At 43.5% G+C, this 26,418-nt stretch overlaps 1 protein-coding gene across 5 annotated transcripts; it reads right to left on the bottom strand.

Annotated features, from left to right (window-relative positions):
* Positions 1-352: 352 nt before the first annotated feature.
* On the bottom strand, positions 353-24,080 carry LOC118358935 (serine/arginine repetitive matrix protein 2-like). Of its 5 annotated transcripts, none has more exons than XM_035736959.2 (13): positions 23,862-24,080; positions 22,356-22,610; positions 21,662-21,757; positions 6,001-6,180; positions 5,805-5,891; positions 5,653-5,712; positions 5,075-5,188; positions 4,713-4,851; positions 2,710-4,553; positions 1,813-2,526; positions 1,618-1,692; positions 1,283-1,390; positions 353-958 (listed from the first exon to the last, which is right to left on the bottom strand). In XM_035736959.2, exons 2-13 carry the CDS (start codon positions 22,601-22,603, stop codon positions 904-906), a joined length of 3,720 nt encoding a protein of 1,239 aa, XP_035592852.1. In that variant the 5' UTR covers positions 22,604-22,610; positions 23,862-24,080; the 3' UTR covers positions 353-903. The 5 variants fall into 5 exon arrangements, with proteins under 5 accessions (XP_035592852.1, XP_035592851.1, XP_035592853.1 ...); XM_035736958.1 differs by having other exon boundaries at positions 23,879-24,080; XM_035736960.2 differs by lacking the exon at positions 23,862-24,080 and adding an exon at positions 23,507-23,667.
* Between the last annotated feature and the right edge of the window lie 2,338 nt (positions 24,081-26,418).

Below are 26,418 nucleotides of genomic sequence, written 5' to 3'. Positions count from 1 at the left end.
GGTTTCCTGTACATGCCCAGAATTGCATGCCGCAATTACACCCTGCGCGATGATTGCGACTAGTCGTAACGAGCCGACAACACGTTCTCCTGACTCCCAAGTTTACTTAGATATATCCATATTTGTGCATAAAAGCGTTCCCACTACACTTGGAAAGTTGACCAAAAAATGTTTCCATCAGGCCTGTCATGTACTTAACTCGCATAAAAAGGTTGGATGGAAACCTGGTTAGTGATTGCACTTGTTTTTACATACAAATGAATCCGCATTTAATGGCACGAAATTTTAGTTCAATGTTGCAGAGATTACTTACAAACAATTGAATGGTTGAAAATTAATCACTGCCAACACAAATGATACAACTTTTTATTATTATTCATTATTTTCAAAGAGAAACAAACCATGAGTTGCAGTTTATAATCAACATGGAAACATCACATAATTCAGCAATAACCAAAACACAGATGGGTCATATCTACATGTTGATCAACACAAATACAGAGGGGAAGAAAATGCACAGTGAATGTTACTGTGTGGGTGTGCACACAGTGTTTTGAGTCTGGAAAGCTTCTGTGCTTAACTTTCCTACCATGGGCTCTTCCACCTACCATTTACAGTTACATTTCTTCCTTAAAGTACAGCATAAAACAAAATGTACAAAAACCCTTGACTAAAAGCAGACCTCTTGGTCTCTGTTGGGTTTCAAATTCTGCCAACGTTTTCTTCCTGTGGTGCCACAGAATCAACAACAAAGCTTAATTCACTCAGTCATTCACAGATCAAATGTCCTTAACTTCCCCTCCCTTTAATATCCAAATGATACAGTCCAGTTCAATCCAGCCCAGAAGTGTTTGGATGGAGGAAGGGGGAGGGAAAGTGGCAGTTACACTTCAGAGCGAAGGATCATTTTCTTCTCCTACTGCTTGGCGATCGGCTTGGGGACTGTCTGCTGCCACTCCTAGAAAAGAGGGGGAGAATAACCCAATACAATCAGTACTGATAAATCCACAATAATTATTTACATACACAGTAGTTGCTAGAATAGTTTGTTTACATTTTAGTCATTTAGCAGACTTCTTATACAGAGCGACGGACAATTAGTGCATACATCTTAAGATGGCAAGGTGAAAATCACTTGTTGTAGCAAGTACATTTACATGTACTTTATTTCTCAAAACCTGTACCTTCTGTTGGAGTCAATAATTTTAAAGTTTAGTCTGTTTTGTCCTATAGGAACACAGAAAAATATGTTTGCCTTCAAATTGGCTAGTTGACTACTGACCTGCGGGTGGGTGGAGAATGTGCAGGTCGCCTCTGTCTGGGTGGAGAGTAGCTGAGGGAGCGAGAGTCTCTCAGCGAATCAGCTGGCACTCTTTGAGGTGGCGCTGGGCTGGAAAAGATGACAGAGGTGTCAAATATCAACTGGTTCCTGTATGTTACAGAAATATTCCAGACTTTTTGAATAACATTAGGTAATAGATAATATTGTCATTTCCATAACTAGAAACATTACATTATATGTGTTTTGGGTCAAGAACCAATGGAAATAATAGATCTATGACAAATAGTTAACATTATATCAACATCAATTCTGGTGGTCCTAGTCTTTTTGGTTACCACTTTTTGTCTTCCTTCTCACTTTCAGAAGAGGAGGAGGAGGAGGAGCTATGGGCAGCCGTTATCCTGTCACCTCTGGGAGAGAGAGAGGGAGATATTGTAAAGAGAAGAATCATGTCAGCTCCATTTATGGCATTTCTATCCACAATGTGATCCAAATGTAAAACATGTCAATCATTTAACACCCCTCCTTACGCTTTTCCTTGCTCTGCATCAGAGTCAGAACTGTCTGATGAAGAGGATGATGAGGAGGAGGAAGAAGAAGAAGATGAAGAGCTGGGGCTGCCTAACTTTCCTTTCTTTTTCTCTTTGGCCCCCTTCTCGCTCACACCGTTTTCAGTCCTGACTGGTCGGTCTGAGGGATCGGTAGCGCCGCGTGAGGGGAGAGGAGATTGGGTCCTCGAGGTGTCTCGTAGAGATACTCTGGTCTCTGAATGGCTGAGGGCCTGTGGCGACCTGAAGTGGGGTGGTTCAGAGTGACGTGTTTCTTTGGGGTGGGCTTTGATTTCTGATTGGCTGGGAAGGGGACTGGTCTCCTTGGAGTGGAGCGGTGAGGGTATGGAACGAGCCTTCCTTCCTCCGTCTCCCCCTTTCTCTCGTTCGTCTCTATCACTTCTTCGGTCTTTCTCCACCGTTGGTTTCATCACTTTTTCTACAGGCAGCTCCTTCCTCTCTCGGGCCGGAGAGGGGGATGAGGAAGAAGAACCAGAAGAGGAAGAGCGACGGGGTGGGGGGACTTCTTTAATAGGTTGACGCTCTCGCCGCTCTTGCTCTTTTTCACGTTGCCGCTCTTTTTCCCTCGCTCTCTCCAGCTCTCTATTCTTCTCTCTCTCCTGGTCTCTCCGCCTTTCTCTGGATAGCGAGAGGCTGCTTCTACTTCCTCGAATGGGAGAGGGGGATCGCCGAGACCTGAGGGACGAGAAAATAAATACACAAATTAAATAAACAATTTAGAATCTGGTTTGGCATTCTGAGGTCTTGGCAGGTTTGAATTGAGTTATTGATTTATGTACACAGGAAGTTGCCCCACTGTGTGTGATGTGTGTATAGTTGAGTTGTGTTTGATTTGTTGTGAATAGGTCCTGGTTGTACCTGTAGAGGGGACTGCGTCTTCTGGGGCTCCTCGACCTGCTCCTCCTGGCTCCTCTGTCGCTGGAGCAATCCCTCCCCCCTCTATCCCTCGCTCTCTGCCTCTCTCGGTTGTGCTCTAGCTCCCGGCTGCGGCTCCGCCTAGGTGCGTAGGCGCGGGTCGGGGAGCGGGTAGGAGGCGAGGCTCTCCGGGTGCTGGCTTGTCGCCGAGGGCTGGGGGAGTGATTGGGGGGGTCCTGGTACTGCCGTGGGGGGGTGCGGCGAGGGGGGGAGGGCCGCTGGACAACTGCTATTGCGGGGGCTTTTGGAGAGGGCGCCCTCTTCCTCTCCCACTCCTGCTCAGAGGGGCTGTGCATCTCTGCCCTCCTGGCCTGGCTCTTCACCCCTCCCTCTCTCTCCTTCTCCCGCTCCTTTTCTCTTTCCACTTCAGTGGGGGCGTACCTCTCGCCTCTGCCTTGGGGGGCTCCTCTTCTGGGAGGAGAGGGTGGAGGGCTGGAGCTCTCTACCTCCGTTGGGCTGTACCTCTCCTGTCCCCTCCCTCGCTCCTTCTCTCTGTCTGTGGGGGGGGAGCGTTCGGCAGCAGGGGGGCGTTGGGCGGCAGGGGGCGGGTTTTCCCTTTCAGAGAGCATGACCCTGTCCCCTCCTCCCGTTCTCTCACATTCCTTCTCTCTCCCTATAGCTCTCTGTTCGTCACTCTCCGAAGCGCTCCCTCTGTCCCCATTGGCCAGATACCTCTGGAAGGCGGCACCTACGGCGGGAGGAGCGATGAGGGAGGGGAGGGCTTTCTTCGCCGGGCTGCTCTTCACCATGGTTCCCCTTTTCTTCTCTTCCTCATCGGAGGATGAAGAAGATGAGCCAGAGGAGGATGAGGAAGAACTGTCGCTGTCACTCCCGCTGCTACTGCTGCTGCTTTCCTTCGCTTTCGGCTTCTCCTTGTCTTGCTCCTTTTCCGACAGGCTTTGGTCTCTGTTCTCCCGCCTGGTGTCCTCCTCAGTTTGTCTTTTTCGCTCCCTCTCGACTGTCCCCCTCTCCCCAACTCGCTCCACGGGGAGGTCTTCAGACAAACAGATAGACGGATGTTGTTGAGTAGAAGACAATCTGCCAGATCTCTCGCGCTCTCTCCCTCCATCTCGGTCTCGCTCCCTCTCTTTTTCCCTTTCACTCTCCTGCTTCCTCCGCTCATCTTGTTTCTGCCTCTCTTCATTCAATTCCCTCTCCCTCCCTTTACCCCTCTCCTCCGGTTTCCACTCGTTCTCTGTCCTTCCCTCACGCTCCCTTTCTTTCTGTCGTCCATTGGCGAGAGGTGATTGAGGGACAGGGGATGTGGAGTCGCGGGATGAGTTTCTACCCCTCCCTCCATCGCTTTTCCAACTAGGGAGAGGTCCTTTCTCATTCCCTCTCCCCCTCTCTCTGTCAGCTGGGGCTCGGGGGGGGACATTTCTTTCCTTTCCTCGCTCCCTCTCTCCACTCCTTGCTCCCTCTTTTTCTCGTGATGGAGACACAGAGGAGTCTCGTCTTTGTGGTTTGTCCTCCTTTCCGCTCCTCTGTTTCCTGGTGTCCTGTTGTTTCGGGGGTGGAGAGGGGGATGAAGAGTCGTCTCTGCTCCTCTGCAGCATTGTTCTCTGATTTCCTCTATCCTTCTCTCGCTCTCCACTTCTGGAGCGCCTGGCTTTCTCTCGTTCCAGTCGAGGAGGAGAGGGGGAAGAGGAGTCGTGTCTCTTTCTTGTAGGCTTCACTTTCTCACGCTCCTTCTCTCTTTTTTTCTCTTTGTCCTTCAGTCGCTCCTTCTCCTTTTCCTTGTTTGCCCTCGGTCGGCGTTCAGGGGAGCTGTGATACCTGGGAGATCTCTGAGAGGGAAAGAAGGAGGTAAGGAGAGAGGTGAGAGGGAAAAGGAGAATGAGTGAGAGTGCTGAAGGCCATTGATTACGCCGAATTGTCACAAAACAGGAGAGAAGGTTTTGAAATAGTAGAGATCTGATCACCGGACCAATCACAGGTGGTCTTACCACTCTGCCTCCTGGACGCTGTGGACTCCCGTCCTCACGATTACAACCCCTCCTGTCAGGAGCCAGCCCCCTTCTCCCTTCTTCTGCTCTCTTGACTGGCTGGTTCTGCTGCCTCTCTCTCAGCAGGGGAGGGGATTGGCTGATCAAATGGAGACAAGGCATGAGAGATGGAATAACAGCATGGGGTGCAACTCAAACTCTGCCTTGACTTTTAAGTTATTGAATGACTAGGAATTGAGTAACTATGTAAGTAGGGTTGCACATTTTCGGTAACTTCAACGAGGATTTGTGGAAAACCTGGGAATTTAGGGGAAGTTACAACCCCAAATTGTGAGTCATGACCTCTGGTGACCCGGAAGTACCTGTGAGCAGAGCTTGAGGACCCACTCCTATGGCGCCGTGTCTTACCCTGGGGCGGAGTCTCATTTTCACTTCTCTTGCGTTTTTTCTTGGACGCCTGCTTCTCGTCTGAGGAGCTGGGAGGGAAAACAAACAAAGTATTTTAGAACACACACACACTATGAACCACTTTCTGTAGGACCCACCTGTCTGTCACCCTTTTTTCCTAGCCTGTCCCTAGAACAGAGAACAAAGTCTGTTCATTAAGCTGAAAAAGGTAAAAGGCTTGCATACATCACACCGAACGTGAATCTAGCGTTTGTCTGTCGATCGTTCAGCATGCTTTGTTTTGGGGGGGAACGCCCGCTGTAGATGTAATTTTTTCACGTGATTCTCCACGTAAAAATCGGTAGGCAAATTACATTCAGAGGTGCTAAGTATGAGTCCTCGCTAGCAAACTAAAAGCTAGCACATCCCTTACACAAGAGGTTCTGATCCACTACAATTTAGATGTTCTGAAATAACAATACCAATGTTATGAAACTACGCTGGACATGAAATCCATTCACTGTCTGCAAAATGGGAAAAAATTAATGGAAACCTTTTCTTTTTCCTCTTTTTAGTTTTCACCCGTGTAGGAGAGGGGGAGGGACTCTCTGAGCTGAAGAAGAGAGTAAAGTGATCTGTCAATCAAACAAGCTATGCATTATTTTTACGCATGCACACAAAATAGGACTTTCTCCCTTCCCTCACCTGTCTCTGTTCTTGTTTTTCTTCCTTTTCTTCTTACGGCTCTGCTTTCGGGCTGGTGAGTCTGAGTCCTCTGACTCTTCTACCAGCCTGAGAGAGAGACGGAGGGGGAGAGAAAGAGATGGTAAGTAACAGATAAACAAAGGAAAATCAGAGTTACACGAGTAAGTCTAGCTAGGAGAAACCCCCCTCGACTCACACGTATTTCTGCTGCTCCTCTTTCTCCAGCCTCTCCTGCTCCCTCTTCTCCTTCTCTCGCTCCTTGCGTTCCGGGTGGAAGGAGGAGCCGTCTACGTAGTCAGTGGCGATGCCGAACGCCGCCTTTAGCCGGTCGTTCTTCTGCTGATTGGCTGCAGCCAGGGCGTGAGTCTCTGTCGCCCTGAAGGAGGGGGGGGACCATTGTTCAATAGGTCCCATTATTGTCACGCTTGGTTACTCCCCAAAGATAGGAACAGTGGTGTTTCACCACCTTGTTCAATGGCCAGCAACTGTTGGAAGAGCCACGTCATCACGCAACAGACATCAGAGCGCACAACAGAACAGTGTACACTGTTATGAAATATTTTATTAAATCATTTTTTTTTTTAAATCATAGCTAAAAGTTTGTATTTACTACTGATTTCGTGATGCGATCAGCTTTTACGGCTGGGACCAAAAATGTGTGTCCCGGATTCCAGTTAGCTGCTAGCCATCATGAAAACGGAGCAGGCAAACGTTGGCCGTGCTAGCCCACCAATGTTTCCATTCATGGCTGGGCGCAAATGCTTCAGGTGTGAGATGATTTCCACACAATCACAAGACGAAGAGAAGGTGTAACTGGAAAATGGACAGGGATTTGTCTGCCCTAAATGCACCACCATCAAACATCTTAGGGAAGAGATCCTCCGGCTGTTAGCTCGGCTGCGGGAAAAGAAACATCTGCTTTCTAAGTACACCAACCTTGCTGTAACCCAGGCCAACCAAATATGTTTTAAATGCCTCTTATAGCTAAGCTAATTATGAGTTGGGCGGCGTAGATCTGTCCCGATTAATTAGGGCCGATTTCAAGTTTTCATTACAATCTGAAATATTTAACTAGGCAAGTCAGTTAACTTTTTATGGCTGCAGGGGCAGTATTGAGTAGCTTGGATGAAAAGGTGCCCATTGTAAACAGCCAGCTCCTCAGTATCAGTTGGTAATATATGCATATTATTATTGGATAGAAAACACTCTGAAGTTTCTAAAACTGTGAATTATTTCGGAGTATAATAGAACTCATATTGCAGGCAAAAACATGAGAAATTCCACTTCCTGTTTGTATTTTTTCTGGGAGTGGCAGATTTTCAACCAAGCTCATTGAAATTACTGCGAGATATGGATGAGTTTTTACTTCCTACGCCTTCCACTAGATGTCAACAGTCAATAGAACTTTGTCTGATGACTAATGTGAAGGGGGGTCGAATGAGAAAGGAAATAGTCACCACTGCCACGAGTTGACCATGCTTTCACTATTCGCGTTCACAGGGGAAGGACCTGCGTTCCACCGGTCATCTGAAGTCATTCTAATTCTTGAACGTTATTCAAGATATATGTAAACAACATTCTAAAGATTGATTCAGTACATCGTTTGACATGCTTCTACTGACTGCTTCTACTGACTGTTAGGGAACTTTTGGACATTGTCACGTTATAGTGGATGCGCTTTGTGACTTTGGAATTGTTTACCAAACGCGCTAAACAAAGTAGCTAATTGGACATAAATAACTGACATTTTCAATCAAATCAAGCATTTATTGTGGACCTGGGATTCCTAGGACTGCATTCTGATGAAGTTCATCAAAGGTAAGGAAACATTTATCATGCGTTTTCTGGTTTCTGTTGACTCCAACATGGCGGCTAATTTGGCTTCTGTTCTGAGCTCCGTGTCAGATTATTGCATGGCTGGCTTTTTCCGGAAACGTTTTTTTAAATCTGACACAGCGGTTGCATTAAGGAGAGGTATATCTATAATTTCATGTGTATAACTTGTATTATCATCTACATTTATGATGAGTATTTCTGTTGAAACGATGTAGCTAATGAAAAAAATCACTTCATGTTTTTGGAACTAGTGAATCTAAATAGCCAATGTAAACTCAGATTTTTTTATATAAATATGAACTTTATCAAACAAAACATGCATGTATTGTGTAACATGAAGTCCTATGAATGTCATCTGATGAAGATAATTCAAGGTTAGTGATTAATTTTATCTCCATTTCTGTATTTTGTGACTGCTATATTTAGCTGTAAAATGGCTGTGCTTATTGTGGTTTGGTGGAGACCTAACATAATCGTTTGTAGTGCTTTTGCTGAAAAGCATATTTGATATTGGACACTTTGGTGGGATTAACAACAAGGATAGCTTTAAAATGGTATTGTTATATAAATATTCATACACATAGCTCATATATTATACAGCGCTAAGCTAATCCGCCTGACTCAAGTCATCTTACATACCCCTGCTAAAACAGGAACTAGCTCACACAGCCAGCAATAAAACTACCCCCTAACACTATCTCCTCAGCTTTGTTGTCTCCCGACCCCAGGAAACAAAGACATTCAATCGCATGAACACATACACCCAGCCATAAAAACTGCCCCTCTACCTCACGAACCCCTGACACAAACATCTCCTAGTATAAACACTCTTTTCCCCTTCTACTGGTCGGGTGCCCAGAACAGAAGACTGCTGTGCACCAATGGGGGCTTCTACTCTGGCTAGAGCGGGTTCGCCTCCAACCCTACGGGACCATTCAGAAGGCGTCACGACAAGACTCTACCTACTTTATGTATAAAAATGAATGTAACCTTTGTATAAGTTCTCTTTTTCACCTGACTTCTTACCGAGTTATATGAACTAGATCCGTGCACGTAAACTGCGGGACAAGATATATTTTAACTCATTAAAACTGCCTTTTGTTACAACTGAAATCCACTCTGTCCAGCGCCCGTGATTTGGTCTCGACTCTCCAGTATTTAAACACGAGACATGTATGTTTAAGGGATGTTAATTTTGAGATTTTTGATGTTTTGAAAATTGCGCTCTACACTTTGACTGGCTGTTGTCAAATCGCTCCCGTTAATGGGATTGCAGCCATAAGAAGTTTTAACCTGTTACTCCTACCCCCTACCTTTTCGAACATTCTGTTAAAAATCGCGCAACATTTCAGCACCCTGCTTCTCATGCCAGGAATATAGTATATGCATATGATTAGTATGTGTGGATAGAAAACACTCAGACGTTTATAAAACTGGTTAAATCACGGCTGTGACTATAACAGAACGTGCGTTTCATCGAAAAGTGCAGGAAAATCTGATCACTGAAAATGGAAAGATATATCCATGCGCAACTTCAACCGATTGATAAAGGTGAACCGCATTAAATGGGGCCGAGGTTGCAATACCTACAGCTTCCACACGATGTCAACAGTCTTGTCATTTGCCTACGATTTGTTTCTTGGTCAAACGAAGAAGAGACAGCCCATTTCTTCAGGTCTCCGACCGGATATTTTGGTTGAGATTTACCCGGACATTATTTCCAGACGTACAGCTATAGAATATACATCGCCTCGTGATCAATTTGATCGCTTATTAACCTCATAGTCCGCCCCATCCCGCATGCGGTCGCGTTACTACAGCCTCAAGCTCATTACCATAACGCAACGTTAGCGATTTCTAAAAATCGCAAATGAAATGAAATAAATATGCCTGCTCTCAAGCTTATCATTTTCTTAACAATCCTGTCGTCTCAGATTTTCAAAATATGCTTTAGAACCAGAGAAAATCAAAAATTTGTGTAAGAGTGGTGATAGCTAGCTTAGCATTTAGCATGCAACATATTCACAAAAACCAGCAAAGGGATCAAATAAAATAATTTACCTTTGAAGAACTTCAGATGTTTCAATGAGGAGACTCTCAGTTACATAGCAGATGTCCAGTTTTTCCTGAAAGATTCTTGTGTAGGACACAACGTTCCGTTTGTTACTATCCATTTGGCTACCGAAACTAACCGAAAATTCAGTCACCTACACGTCAAACTTTTTTCCGAATTAACTCCATAATATCGACTGAAACATGGAAAACGTTGTTTGAATCAATCCTCAAGGTGTTTTGTCATATATCTCTTCATTGAAATGCCGTCCCTTGAAGCCTGCATTCTTCTCTGATTCGGATGGAAAAATACTGGTAGCTGACTTTTGCGCACCAATTTCCACGCAGACACCGTGCGGGACACTTGGCAATTGTAGTCTCTTATGGTCAATCTTCCAATGATATGCCTACAAATACGTCACAATGCTGCAGACACCTTGGGGAAACGATAGAAAGTGTCCGTTCATTCCTGTCGCATTCACAGCCATATAAGGCGATCATGGAAAACGTAGCTTCAGAAATCCTGTTCATTTCCTGGGCGCTCAAACATCTTGGTTTTGCCTGAAGCTTTTGTTCAACGGCACTCACAGTGAAAATCTTTGCAGTTCTGGAAACGTCAGAGTGTCTTCTTTCCAAAACTATCAATTCCAAGCATAGTCGAGCATCTTTTCGTGACAAAATATTGCGCTTAAAACGGGCACGTCTTTTTATCCAAAAATGAAATAATGCCCCTAGTGGACTAACAGGTTAACGTTTACTAATACCTAAAGTTGCATTACAAAAGTATTTCGAAGTTTTTTGTGAAAGTTTATCGTCAACTTTTTTAATTTAAAAAAATAACGTTACGTTATCAAACGCTATTTTTTTCATTGATCACACAGTCTTCATAGATCGATATCTAGGCTATATATGGACCGATTTAATCGAAAAAAAGACCCAATAGTGTTTATGGGACATCTAGGAGTGCCAACAAAGAAGATACAAAGGTAATGAATGTTTTATATTTTATTTTGCGTTTTGTGTAGCGCCGACTATGCTAATTATTTTGTTTACGTCCCCTGCGGGTCTTTTGGGGTGTTACATGCTATCAGATAATAGCTTCTCATGCTTTCGCCGAAAAGCATTTAAAAAATCTGACTTGTTGCCTGGATTCACAACGAGTGTAGTGTAGCTTTAATTCAATACCCCGCATGTGTATTTTAATGAATGTTTGAGTTTTAACGAGTGCTATTAGCATTTAGCGTAGCGCATTTTGCATTTCCAGATGTCTAGATGGGACGCCTGCGTGTCAGGTAGGAGCAAGAGGTTAATGACCTAAGGCTCGTATTTCTGTGTGTTATAATTAAGTCTATGATTTGACAGCGCAGTCTGACTGAGCGATGGTAGGCACCAGCAGGCTCGTAAGCATTCATTCAAACAGCACTTTCGTGCGTTTTGCCAGCAGCTCTTCGCAATGCTTCAAGCATTGCGCTGTTTATGACTTTCAAGCCTATCAACTCCCGAGATTAGGCTGGTGTAACCGATGTGAAATGGCTAGCCAGTTAGCGGGTGAGCGCTAATAGCGTTTCAAACGTCACTCGCTCTGAGACTTGGAGTAGTTGTTACCCATGCAGAGCAAGGGGAACGCTGCATCGAGGGTGGCTGTTGTCGATATGTTCCTGATTCGAGCCCAGGTAGGTGCGAGGAGAGGGATGGAAGCTATGCTGTTACACTGGCAATACTATAGTGCCTATAAGAACATCCAATAGTCAAAAGGTATAAGAAATACAAATGGTATAGAGAGAAATAGTCCTATAATTCCTATAATAACTACAACCTAAAACTTCTTATCTGGGAATATTGAAGACTCATGTTAAAAGGAACCACCAGCTTTCATATGTTCTCATGTTCTGAGCAAGGAACTTAAACATTAGCTTTCTTACATGGCACATATTGCACTTTTCCTTTCTTCTCCAACACTTTGTTTTTGAATTATTTAAACCAAATTGAACATGTTTCATTATTTATTTGAGGCTAAATTGATTTTATTGATGTATTATATTATGTTAAAATAAGTGTTCATTCAGTATCATTGTAATTATTATAACAACAAAAAATTACATATAATTAAAAAATATATATAATTTTTTTGGTCCACCAATAATTGGTATCGGCGTTGAAAAATCATAAAGTTTAAACAACCTTCATTTTAGGAGTTTATCTTTACGACCCTCGCTGGCACAGGTTAGATAATTCTCTGGCCCCCTCCCAAGCTACCGAAGGGGTTTGGAACTTTTCAGCCGACTCTTTGCCCTAAACGAGCACCTGAAGAAACTTTGCAATGACAAGAATGTATTTTTGTGGGTGCAACCAGCACTTTTTTAAAAGAGATATGATTACCCCTAAGCGCAGGGGTTCCAATTTCCAGCAACATCGCAAACTGTTTTAGAGACTGACAGACAGGGTCTGGTTGTACTCCAGTTGTCCCTGTTAGAATAAGCAATAGAGGACTTGGAAACCATATCAACTCCCATAGAAATGGCCACTTTGGTTATTGCGAGCAACCTAATTTATGTTCCTTTATATGCTTTCCAGTGAGTTTATACAAACTCATCTCCTACCAGTCTGATAGATTGGAGACTGTTAGAAAACATGGCTGTAACGATAATTTGGTTGTTACTCCATTGGTTATCTCTAGGCAGATGGCCCAGGTGAAGAGTGGACCATATCTTAACTTCTTGCGTCGAGCCAACCCGGATCCGGGACCATGACTACAGCCTCAAGCCCATTACCATAACGCAACGTTAACTATTCATGAAAATCACAAATGAAATGAAATCAATATGCTTGCTCTCATGCTTAGCCTTTTGTTAACAACACTGTCATCTCAGATTTTCAAAAATATGCTTCTCTACCATAGCAAAACTAGCATTAGCATTTAGCGTTAGCATCACCAGGCAACATTTTCACAAAAAACAGCAAAAACATTCAATAAATCATTTACCTTTGAAGAACTTTGGATGTTTTCAATGAGGAGACTCTCAGTTAGATAGCAAATGTTCAGTTTTCCTGAAAGATTATTTGTGCAGGAGAAATCGGTCCGTTTTCTGCGTCATGTTTGGCTACCAAAAAAAAACTAAAATTCAGTTATAAAAACGCTGAACTTCTTCCATAATAACTCCATAATATTGACTGAAACATGGCAAACGTTGTTTAGAATCAATCCTCAAGGTGTTTTTCTACATATCTCTTCAATGTGATATCGTTCCTGGAAGTGTGCTTCTCTGTCTGTATCCCATGGCAAAATGAGTGTTACTGGGAATTACGCACCAATTTAGACAAAGGACACCGGACGGCCCCCTGGCAAATGTAGTCTCTTATGGCCAATCTTCCAATGATATGCCTACAAATACGCCACAATGCTGCAGACATCTTGGATGAACAGCAGAGCTCATAAGCTCGTTCACAGCCATATAAGGAGACGTTAGTAAAACAGAGTCAAAAATCCTGTTCATTTCCTGAAGTTTCATCTTGGTTTCACCTGTAAGAGGAGTCCTGGTGTACTCACAGATAATATCTTTGCAGTTTTGAAAATGTCAGAGTGTTTTCTTTAAAATACTGGCAATTATATGCATAGTCGAGCATCTTTTCGTGACAAAATATTGCGCTTAACACGGGCACGTTTTTTTTTATCCAATAATGACATAGCGCCCCCATAGGTTGAAGAGGTTAACTTCTCCTAGGGTAGGGGGCAGCATTTGGAATTTTGGATGAAAGGCATGCCCAAATTAAACTGCCTTCTACTCAGGCCCAGAAGATGGGATATGCATATAATTAGTAGATTTGGATAGAAAACACTAACAGTTTTCAAAACTGTTAAAATAATGTCTGAGTATAACATAACTGATTTGGCAGGCGAAAACCTGGGAAAAATCCATTCTGGAAGTAAGACATTTTTTTTGGTGTAGTTTTCTATTCAATGCCATTACAGTATCCATCGACTTAGGACTCAAATTGCAGTTCCTATGCCTTCCACCAGATGTCAACGGTCTTTAGAAATTGTTTCAGGCTTGTATTCTGAAAAATGAGGGAGTAAGAGCAGTCTGAATGAGTGGACTCTGCAGTGTCAGAGCTTTTTCATGCACGCGACCAGAGAGAGTGCCTTTCTTGTTTACCTTTTATATTGACAACGTTATTGTCCGGTTGAAATATTATAGGTTATTTAGGCAAAAAACAACCTGAGGATTGAATATAAACATCGTTTGACTTTACAGATACAATTTGGATTTTTTATCTGCCTGTTGTGACTGCGTTTGAGCCTGTGGATTACTGAAGAAAACGTGTGAACAAAACGGTTTTCAGATATAAAGAGACTATCGAACAAAAGGAACATTTATTGAATAAATGTATGTCTTCTGAGTGCAAACATATGAAGATCATCAAAGGTAAGTGATTAATTTTATCTCTATTTCTGACTTGTGTAACTCTTCAACTTGGCTGGTTACTGGTTTGTAATGATTTGTCTGCTGGGCAATGTTCTCAAATAATTGTAAGGTATGCTTTCGCCGTAAAGCACTTTTGAAATATGACACCGTGGTTGGATTCACAAGAAGTTAATCTTGAAACCAATGTAAAATAGTTGTATCTTTTCTGAAATGTAATAATGAGTATTTTTGTATTTGGCGCTCTGCACACTCACTGGATGTTGGCCAGGTGGGACAGCGTCCCACATACCCTAGAGAGGTTAAATGCAATCACGAGTAAAACCTCTCTCGTGAATAACCTCATTACATTACTGACCGCAAAGTTGATTGCATGTTACTCACTGAAACATGGCCGTCGACTGTAGTGCTGCTCTTATTGAAGCTTCCCCCCCAGACTACAGCTTTTCATACTCTATCAGAAAAGGGTGGAGACAGCATCTATTTTCACTAATGCTCTCAGCTGAAAGGACATTTCATTTGGCGACTTTGGGTCTTTCGAGCAGCATGCTATACTGTTTAAATTTTAGCCACCAGTGCTGGCCATAACCCTGTGTAGGCCACCAAAGCACTGCCCCGCTTTCTTTACCGATTTCTCTGTACTATTGTCCTTGAGAACTATGATAAAATCAGTGTTGGGTGATTTTAATATTCATGTTGAAAAAGCTGACGAAGGCCGTGAGGCCGATATGTAAAGCTTAACCTTTTTCAGCTAGGGGGCACTATTTTTATGTTTGGAACAATAACGTACCCAAAGTAAACGGCCTATTTCTCAGGCCCATATGCTAGAATTGACAGATTAGGATAGAAAACACTAAAGTTTCCAAAACTGTCAAAATATTGTCTGTGAGTATAACAGAACTGTTATTGCAGGCGAAAACCTGAGGAAAATCACACCAGGAAGTGGCTTCTATTTTGAAAGCTCCATGTTCCATAGCCTGCCTTCGCTCCATTTAAAGGGATATCAACCAGATTCCTTTTCCTATCGCTTCCTCAAGGTGTCAAGTCTTTAGACATAGTTTCAGGCTTTTATTTTGAAAGATTAGCGAGAAAGATAACATTGCATCAGTGGATAGCTGGGTGTTCGCATAAAGTTTTGCTTCCGCAACACAGTGGGGCAGCCATTGACTCTCCCTCTCCTACTGAAAAAGAGATATATATAATCGATAATATATCAACGTTTGACATGTTTCTGTGGACATTACGGATACTATTTGGAATTTGTCTGCGTTGTCGTGACCGCTCGAGCCTGTGGATTTCTGAACATTACGCGCCAAACAAACTGAAGTATTTTGGATATAAAAATAATCTTTATGGAACAAAAGAGCATTTATTGTGTAACTGGGAGTCTCGTGAGTGAAAACATCCGAAGATCAAAGGTAAGCGATTAATTTAATTGCTTTCTGATTTGTGACCAAGCTACTTTGACACTAGGTGTTCATAATGTTTTGTCTAGTGATCGATAAACTTACAACCGCTTGGATTGCTTTCGCTGTAAAGCATATTTTCAAAATCTGACACGACAGGTGGATTAACAAAAACCTAAACTGTGTTTTGCTTTATTGCACCTGTGATTTCATGAATATAAATATTTTTAGTAATATTATTTGAATGTGGCACTCTGCAATTCAGCGGTTGTTGATGACAATTATCCCGCTAACGGGATGGGTTGCGTCAAGAAGTTAAAGAGCATTGATACCATCAAGAGCAGTGTTCGAGTTTCCTCTTTTCTCTCATTTTATTCAACTGTTACCATGCACCTGCAAAAAAGATAGATGTGCGAGTGCCTTTTGAATAATCATGTTGACAAAGAGCGACTCCAAGGATATTGAATCTCTGAATCTTTTGAGCTTTATGGACTTCATCCAACATGTTACTGGGCCGACCGATAACCGCAGCCATACTCTGGACCTGATTATTACCAAGGAGCATTCTATTGACATATCCTCGATTGTTGGCGTTGCTTCAGCTGACTACCTTGTTGCCCATAACAGAGTAATGCTGAACGCATTATTAAGAAACGCTAAGATTTTATTGAGTGTATAAACAATACTCCACCTATTCTATCTTCCTCTTGTGATGATTTAGTTGACAACTTTAATAGCAAATTAAGGGCAACCATTGATGCCATAGCTCCAGTAAAGTTGAAAAAGGTCACATCCAACTGGAGAGCCCCCTGGATGATTAAGGAAACTAATACATTTAAGAGAATTTGCAGAAAGGCAGAGCAGAAGGAGAAAGTCAAAGTTGCAGGTCCATTATGATATTCTGCGAGAGCAACTTGGCATATATAACAAGGCAATTAACAATGCCAGTTGAGGAAACTTTTCTAACTTGATCACTGAATCAGAATAAATTTGAGGCTGCTCTTCTCGACCAGGTGGCCTGATAAATCCTATATGAAGTTTCTTCCACATCGAAATGTGATGAGTTTGCGGCATATTTCAGAAATAAGATAAACAGTCTGGGTATCAGTCAGGCAAGACTGATGAGAAGTTTGATAATAAACATCCCTTTTTCAGGACCCTGTCTTTCAAAGATATTTGGATTTTTACAAATTAACTTCACAGATCTTCATTGTAAGGGGTTTAAACACCGTTTCCCATGCTTGTTCAATGAACCATAAACAATTAACTTCTTTGGGACAGGGGACAGGATTTTCACATCCGGATGAAAAGCGTGTCCAAAGTAAATGGTCTGCTACTCGGACCCAGAAGCTAAGATATGCATATTAGTAGATTTGTATAGAGAACACTCTGACATTTCTAAAACTGTTGGAATCATGTCTGTGAGTATAACAGAACTTCTTTGGCAGGCGAAACCCAGAGGAAAAAAAACGCTCAGATTGACCTCAAAAACCAAAACACTCTCTTTTCAATGAGAAATTGGTTGAGGTTTTTCCTTTGAGAAATGAAGTAACACTGTTCAGAATGACGCTCGACAGATGTGTACGCTTTGTTAGAGGCGCGTGACCTGAAAGCACGCTCCACTTTGTTTTCTTCCGGTATTGAAGACATCCTGTCTTCAATTTTATCGATTATTTATGTTTAAAAAAAAAACCTAAAGTTGTATTACTAAAGTATTTTGGACAATGCTTGCAGGTAACTTTTGAGATGTTCCCTGTTCCCAAGAAAGCTAAGGTAACTGAGCTAAACGACTACCGCCCCGTAGCACTCACTTCCGTCATCATGAAGTGCTTTGAGAGACTAGTCAAGGACCATATCACCTCCACCCTACCTGACACCCTAGACCCACTCCAATTTGCTTACCGCCCAAATAGGTCCACAGACGACGCAATCTCAACCACACTGCACACTGCCCTAACCCACCTGGATAAGAGGAATACCTATGTGAGAATGCTGTTCATCGACTACAGCTCGGCATTCAACACCATAGTACCCTCCAAACTCGTCATCAAGCTCGAGACCCTGGGTCTCGACCCCGCCCTGTGCAACTGGGTACTGGACTTCCTGACGGGCCGCCCCCAGGTGGTGAGGGTAGGCAACAACATCTCCTCCCCGCTGATCCTCAACACGGGGGCCCCACAAGGGTCGTTCTGAGCCCTCTCCTGTACTCCCTGTTCACCCACAACTGCGTGGCCACGCACGCCTCCAACTCAATCATCAAGTTTGCGGACGACACAACAGTGGTAGGCTTGATTACCAACAACGACGAGACGGCCTACAGAGAGGAGGTGAGGGCCCTCGGAGTGTGGTGTCAGGAAAATAACCTCACACTCAACGTCAACAAAACTAAGGAGATGATTGTGGACTTCAGGAAACAGCAGAGGGAACACCCCCCTATCCACATCGATGGAACAGTAGTGGAGAGGGTAGCAAGTTTTAAGTTCCTCGGCATACACATCACAGACAAACTGAATTGGTCCAATCACACTGACAGCGTCGTGAAGAAGGCACAGCAGCGCCTCTTCAACCTCAGGAGGCTGAAGAAATTCGGCTTGTCACCAAAAGCACTCACAAACTTCTACAGATGCACAATCGAGAGCATCCTGGCGGGCTGTATCACCGCCTGGTACGGCAACTGCTCCGCCCTCAACCGTAAGGCTCTCCAGAGGGTAGTGAGGTCTGCACAACGCATCACCGGGGGCAAACTACCTGCCCTCCAGGACACCTACACCACCCGATGTTACAGGAAGGCCATAAAGATCATCAAGGACATCAACCACCCGAGCCACTGCCTGTTCACCCCGCTATCATCCAGAAGGCGAGGTCAGTACAGGTGCATCAAAGCTGGGACCGAGAGACTGAAAAACAGCTTCTATCTCAAGGCCATCAGACTGTTAAACAGCCACCACTAACATTGAGTGGCTGCTGCCAACACACTGTCATTGACACTGACCCAACTCCAGCCACTTTAATAATGGGAATTGATGGGAAATGTAAATATATCACTAGCCACTTTAAACAATGCTACCTTATATAATGTTACTTACCCTACATTATTCATCTCATATGCATACGTATATACTGTACTCTATATCATCGACTGCATCCTTATGTAATACATGTATCACTAGCCACTTTAACTATGCCACTTTGTTTACTTTGTCTACATACTCATCTCATATGTATATACTGTACTCGATACCATCTACTGTATGTTGCCCTGTACCATCACTCATTCATATATCCTTATGTACATATTCTTTATCCCCTTACACTGTGTATAAGACAGTAGTTTTGGAATGGTTAGTTAGATTACTTGTTGGTTATCACTGCATTGTCGGAACTAGAAGCACAAGCATTTCGCTACACTCGCATTAACATCTGCTAACCATGTGTATGTGACAAATAAAATTGGATTTGATTTGAGATATTTTGTAGTCACGTTGCACAAGTTGGAACCTGTGTTTTTCTGGATCAAATGGACATTTTGGATATATATCGACGGAATTAATCGAACAAAAGGACCATTTGTGATGTTTATGGCACATATTGGAGTGCCAACTGAAGAAGATCGTCAAAGGCATGAATTATATTTTTATTTCTGCGTTTTGTGTCGTGCCTGCAGGGTCTCTCTTTGTTTACTGGGGTGCTATCCTGAGATAATAGCATCGTTTGCTTTTGCCGTAAAGCATTTTTGAAATCTGACACGTTGGCTGGATTCAAAAGTTTAGCTTTAATTTGGTATATTGAATGTGTGATTTCATCAAAGTTGAATTTTTATAGTAATTTATTTGAATTTGGCGCTCTGAATTTTCACTGGATGTTGGCCAGGTGGAACGCTACTGTCCCACATATCCCAGAGAGGTTAATGAACATGCACCTGTGGAACGGTCGTTAAGACACTAACAGGTTACAGACAGTAGGCAATTAAGGTCACAGTTATGAAAACGTAGGACACTAAAGAGGTCTTTCTACTGACTCTGAAAAACACCAAAAGAAAGATGCTGCTCATCTACGTGAACGTGCATTAGGCATGCTGCAAGGAGGCATGAGGACTGCAGATGTGGCATGGGCAATAAATTGCAACATCCGTACTGTGAGACGCCTATGACAGAGCTACAGGGAGACAGGACGGACAGCTGATCGTCCTCACAGTGGCAGACCACGTGTAAAAACACCTGCACAGGATCGGTACATCTGAACATCACACATGCGGGACAGGTACAGGATTGCAACAACAACTGCCCGAGTTACACCAGGAACGCAAAATCCCTCCATCAGTGCTGACTGTCCGCAATAGGCTGAGAGAGGCTGGACTGAGGGCTTGTAGGCCTGTTGTAAGGCAGGTCCTAACCAGACATCACCGGCAAAAACGTCACCTATGGGCACAAACCCACCGTCGCTGGACCAGACAGGACTGGCAAAAAATTGCTCTTCACTGACGAGTCATGGTTTTGTCTCACCAGGGGTGATGGTAGGATTCGCATTTATCGTCAAAGGAATGAGCGTTACACTGAGGCCTGTACTCTGGAGCGGGATCGATTTGGAGGTGGAGGGGCTTGTTATCATTGCAGGCAATCTCAATGCTGTGCGTTACAGGGAAGACATCCTCCCTCATGCGGTACCCTTCCTGCAGGCTCATCCTGACATGACCCTTCAGCATGACAATGCAATGCCACCAGCCATACTGCTCGTTCTGTGCGTGATTTCCTGCAAGACAGGAATGCCAGTGTTCTGCCATGGCCAGCGAAGAGCCCGGATCTCAATCCCATTGAGTACATCTGGGACCTGTTGGATCGGAGGGTGAGGGCTTGGGCCATTCCCCCCAGAAATGTCCGGGAACTTGCAGGTGCCTTGATGGAAGAGTGGGCTAACATCTCACAGCAAGGACTGGCAAATCTGGTGCAGTCCATGAGGAGGAGATGGACTGCAGTACTTAATGCAGCTGGTGGCCACACCAAATACTGACTGTTACTTTTGATTTTGACCCCCCTTTCAGGGACACATTATTCAATTTCCGTGGAACTTTTTCAGTTTTTGTCTTAGTTGTTGAGGACGTTTTTTGTTGTTGCCGAGTTTACATATCACTTGGCAGCGTTCCACAAGGTTTGATTTTGGGTCCGGTCCGTCTATCTATCTATAACCCCTTGGCAGCATTATCAGAAAGCACAGCATTGATTTCCACTGCTACGCAGACTAGACAACTTTCCATTTGTGTCACCCGATTTTAGCTCCAAGACAAGACAGAGGTACTTATTTTTGAAGCCAAAGCACAGAATGTATCTGGTTGCACATTTTCTTCAGGGGCAATAAAGGTAATACACCAGGTAAAAAACCTTGGTGTTATTTTCAAATCACACAATAGGAATGTGACCACAATATTTTTTTACCACCTGAGGAACAGTGCCACAGTGCAGCTATTTCTCTTTCAGGCTGATAGAGACACATTCATGCTTTTATTACAAGCAGGCTTGACAACTGTAATGTCTGGTCTACCCAAGAAAGCCATTGGTCAACTGCAAAACACACAGAATGCTGCAGCACGGGTACTGACCAAGACCAAATGGAGGGCACACATTACACCGGTTTTAAGGTCTCTGCAATGACTTCCTTGTGAGTTTTAAAACACATTTTAAGATTAAAATTTTAATCAATCCATGACTGTGCACCCCAAGACATGCTTTTAAGTTAGGTACCCAGTAGGTCCCTCAGGTCCACTGGCACTGACTATTTAACAATCCCAAAGCCTAGGACCAAGAGGCATGACCAGGCAGCCTTTATGCTATGCCACCAGCCATTAGAATAGCCTGCCTGAGAACCTGAGGCATTTGACATTTTAAAAAGAGATCTTTAAAAAAAAATGTTTAGCTTTACTTTCCTTTTAGTCATTCAGTTTTTATTTATTTGTTATTCTTTGTTTAGTAAATATTTCTGTTTTTATTTTCTTATTTTTTTTTCCCTTGTCTGAAATGTTCCGTATAAATAAAGCTTGATTATAGTTCATTTAAAAGTTTGTGCAGCCATGTGGTGGTCTGCAGTAGAAATGTCACTAGTCCGTAGTGATCACACTACTCTATAGTGATCTGTGGTGGTGTGTACTTACGATGGTCTCTCGGTAGGGGCTGAAGGAGGCTCCTGCTTCTCCTGCAGCATCATGCGGAAGCTGTTCACCTTCTCTTCAATCTCCTCAGCTGAGTACCTGTCAACACACACGGCTCAGCAGTTAAGACACCGAACGCGCTCCTTCAGCACCCCATATCTTCACCCTTTCTCTCCAAAGCTCTGTCCCCCACATCCCCTTCTGAGGGGATTTGATTAAAATGGCCCTCCTGCCTGGAGTTTTCACTGGGCGAAAAGTGATTGCATTCGTTTTGGAACCGGGCTGCTTCCCGGGCTTGAACCAGGGGCCCCGCTCTGGCCAACATCGCCTCCCCCAAAAAAGTGACGTTGGTTAAGCATGTGGAGTAATGTTTAGGATTCTGTGTTCGCATACGAAAGTGATTGATTCATCTGCCTTCCCAATGGAAACTAGTTTGAAAATGTGAACATATATTTTATATTTATAAAGAACTCAACATGCTGCATTGTTGACAATATGACAGAGTGGTGCAGATTACCGTTCAATTTGGGCAGGGCACACCTACCTCACCGGCTTCGTCCGGTCACGTGACAGGCCATAGCCCAGTGCAACCCGGGCCAGCTTAATTAAATCACCTCTCTCCTTTCCACCCCACCCCCTGTCTGCCCATCCCTCCCTCCTACACCTATCCACCCATCCCTGGCTCGCTCTCTCTCACCCTTGCTCTTCCATCATGTCCTGCAGCTCTGCACACTTGACCTCCAGCTGCCTCTTTCTCTGGTGCTCCAGGATCTCTGCGTTGGGCTGACGGTTCAGCTGGCTCTCCAGCCTCTCACGGTCCTTCTCGTCCCGCTCACCACCGCGTTCGTCCCGTGGACGCTTTGCACGCACGCTCGACAGGTTACGCTGCACATAGCCGTTAGTGCCGCTGCCTCGCGGCGTGGTCAGGCCAATGCCGTTGTACATAGCTCCTCTGTGGACCGGGAGGGAAAAGGACAAAGGTCAGATAAGTGTGAGTATTAAAATGATTGGAACTGGAATGGTTGAGGGTAGTAGGCCTATTAGTCAGACCCGAACAAAACAAACAGCCTACAACCAGGTTACAAAAATCAACCACGTTAGGCTGGCAGACCAGGGTTGGGGTCAATTTAGGAAGTAAAACGACGCTGTTGTAAAAAAAATGTTGGTCATAGTATCTTAAGCCATGCACTATGGAGTTAGGCATGCCAATAAATACTAAAATGGGAGTGTATTGGGTAGGTACAATGCACAAATAGGTCATTATAATAACCCTCCCCTATAAACCATATTGATGATATAGAAGAGATTCCAAACTAGGCCACACTGTCAAACACAGCTTATAAATAAATAAACTAGTTGGCAAGGTTGGGGTCAATAATGTTTTAATTCAGGAAGACAATGACAATTTCAATTCTCCCAAATGCTTATCTATGGTAAACATTTGGGATTTGAAATTATGTTTACTTCTTAAATAAAACAGATTGCTAGCTAACGTTGCAACAGCTACCTTAGTAGAACAGAATAGTCACCGATAGCTAGCTAAGGTTTAGTAAAAAAAAAACAGTGACCTGCCTTTGAACCCAACAATTTCTAGGTAACTAACTAGCTAGCTACTATAACGTACCATACCACAACGCTTCGCAGCAGGAAAGAGAAACAAGCCTAGCTAGCTAACGTTAGTAGTATGAGATGTGTCAGAAACTGAGATAGCTAGCTAGCTTATTTAGCTACGCACTAAACTATTAGTAGGGACAAATGACCGGCTACGGTAGTTCGTCTACAATAAAATAGCTAGCGAAATAACTAACGTCAGTGGGCATTACGTCGAAATTAAACTGTTAACGTTACCTGACTAGCTTATTACTGCACTTATAAAGATGACGACGTTGACACACACTTCTTGTGCGAGCCCTTACCCCTCAGTGATCGAACCCGAGACTTAACGAGCCCCCTTGCCTTACGGGCCAAACTTTGGCCCAAATCGGCCTTCTATTATAGGCTAGTTAGCAACTAGCGTAGCTAGCTACCGTGCGCTGTACACTTGTGGAATGCATCAAAAACAATATAGGTAACGTTATCTGACATTATTTGGACAGCAGTCAGGTCATTGTATCTTTTGTCAGCTAGCTAACGTTAGATGTCGAAATATTTTATCCCCGCATGGTAGCTGGCAATAACTATTAAGCCAATTTAGCCTACTAACCAAATAGCGAACGTTACCTCTGAGATCCCCGCGAACGGAGACGATGAAGGGAAGCAAATACACTGGCAAAAGCCTAAATAAAACGACAACAGAAACAAAAAGAAATCTACTTCGAGTACAAACACCCAATGCCTGCTGATATCGTCACTGGCTGAACATCGGGGGGAAACCACGCATGATGATGGCGACCCCAGACTCCGCGTCTAAACTACATTTCCCATGTTTCCCATTAATCATTTTCTTCTTCAAAGTTTTATGGCCGACTACACCTATTGGTGTATAAACTTTTCACCTTGTTGACTTGATGCCACAAGTAACAACAACCCTGAGTATGAGTTTATCTGCTGTATGAGTAGCCTAATGTGAAGACATATTGTACATGCCATGAATGACAGCCCCCTTGTATTTTCAGGTTATCTTGTTCATTTAAAGGCACAATATGTAATTTCAGCATTCCTTCCACCTTGTTTACAATAAGGTACATTTATTTAACATTTATTGAACTAAGCAAGTCAGTTAAGAACAAATTCAAATTTAAACCGACGGCCTACCTCAGCCAAAACCTGACAACGCTTTGGCCAATTGTGCGCCGCCCTATGGGACTCCCAATCACGGCCGGTTGTGATACAGCCTGGAATCAGGGTCTCACCTCTAGCGCTGAGATGCAGTGTCTTAGACCGCTGCGTCACTCAGGAGCCCAATGATGGGGCTGCAGAAATTACACCTATGCTGTCTGTAGAAAAGGCCCATGGAGTTGGTGGAATAATCCTTTGAAAATGCCAGTGAAGACACTTGCCAGCTGGTCAGCGCATGAGTTATGGTAATCCGGGTCCCATTAATAGAATAATCTCGAACGGAGTTCGTCTTTTCCTCTTCTCAGTGTCAGGGATTAGGGCCTGGTCCCGGTTGAGCAGTATGTCCTTTGCTGCTGAGGTTAGTGATCATTGTTCTGATGTCCAGGAGCTCTTTTCGGTCATAGGAAATGATGACAGAAGCATTATGTACAAAAAAAGTTGAGATCAATGCAAAAAAAACACAAAATAGCATAATTAGTCAGGATCCCGTAAAACAGCTGCTATACATGCCAGCGCCATTCCCTTAGTTACACCAGCCTGGGTCCCTGTCTTTCAGAGGTCTGTACATTCCCACACGGTTCCACCACGGTGAAAGAAAACAATCATCACCCCTCTTTCCCAAAAGCCTTCTCCCAAAGAAAACAAAGACTGTATACCTGTTGATCTGTCCTCCATTGTAATGAATTGTCTTGAAAATATCATGGTGTGTTAACTGATAAAGTCTGAGTGAAGCTTTCTTACAAATACAAGCGTGGCACTGATGATGCAATCTTCAGCATAGTGCATCTCATCCTGCAACATCTGGAGAACCCCAAGGCTGCTATTTGTGAATTTTAGTTCAGCATTTAACATCTTGCAGTCACACATCCTCTTCAGTAAACTCAGACAGATGTCAGTCAAACCCTATACCATCAGGTGGTATCACTCATTTCTGACCAACTGGAGCCCAAGGTCATTGAGGTGCCCCGCAAAGGCTGAGAGTTCACCCATCCTATTCACAGAGTATACAAATGAATGTACAAGTAGACACCCTGATAACTATATTGTCCAGTTTTCTGATAATATTGCCATTCTCTGTCTAATTTATAGACACTGACACTACTGTGTATATGTCAGAGATACAAAGGTTTGTGTAGTGATGTGATGTGATGACCACCACCTCATCCTAAATGTCCAGCAAACTGTGTAAATGTTTTTTTGACCCCAAATCTGTTGGTGACCACTCACCTGTGGTGGTCTATAATGTGGACAATACTCAGTCAAACACAAGGGCATGATCCTATTCTACCAGGCTGTCATAGAGAGCATTCTATCCTATGGCATTTCAGCCTGGTTTGGCAACTTGTCAGTTACCTTAAAATAACAAATCAATCACCTGGTCCAGACTGCCATGAAGGTGATACAGTAGGTGTGAGGTAGCTCTACATTGCAGACTGTGCTTATGAGCAAACAATCATGAGACTGGCCAAGAAAATAATGTCATAACTCTCCCATGTACTCCACCCAGAGCTTCAGCTTCTCCCCTCAGGCAAGCGCAATAGGGTTCCTCATTGTAAGCTGAACATATATATGCACTCTACCCCCGTCAGTCAAACTCCAAAACAGCAGTATATACAGTATATAGTAGATAAACACTGAGTGTACAAAACATTGGGAACAGCTCTTTCCATGACGTAGACTGACCAGGTGATTCCATGTGAGAGCTATGATCCCTTATCGATGTCCACTTCAATTAGCGTAGATGAAGGGGAGGAGACAGGTTAAAGAAGGTTTTTAAGCCTTGAGAAAATTGAGACATGGATTGTGTGTGTGCCATTCAGAGGGTGAATGGGCAAGACAAAAGATTTAACCCTCCTGTTGTGTTCGTTTCATGTTAATTCATTCTGTGTTCCCGGTCCAAAATGACCGCCCCATTATAGCTGATTATAAATCGAAAATAATACATATATTATCACCTAATGTTGTGTTAGAATTTTTTTTAT

The sequence above is a fragment of the Oncorhynchus keta genome, chromosome 26 (genome assembly GCF_023373465.1).
Source record: "Oncorhynchus keta strain PuntledgeMale-10-30-2019 chromosome 26, Oket_V2, whole genome shotgun sequence".
Lineage (NCBI taxonomy): Eukaryota > Metazoa > Chordata > Actinopteri > Salmoniformes > Salmonidae > Oncorhynchus > Oncorhynchus keta.
Note: the sequence above shows the minus strand (reverse complement) of the source record. Positions and strands in the feature narration are given on the sequence as shown.

Coding starts and splice junctions, on each gene's coding strand:
- LOC118358935 (XM_035736959.2), bottom strand. CDS start 22,603: ATGTACAACGGCATTGGCCTGACCACGCCGCGAGGCAGCGGCACTAAC. Junction 5,892..6,000: donor GAGGAGCAGCAGAAATACGT/GTGAGTCGAGGG, acceptor TCTCTCTCTCAG/GCTGGTAGAAGAGTCAGAGG. Junction 1,391..1,617: donor GAGAAGGAAGACAAAAAGTG/GTAACCAAAAAG, acceptor CATCTTTTCCAG/CCCAGCGCCACCTCAAAGAG.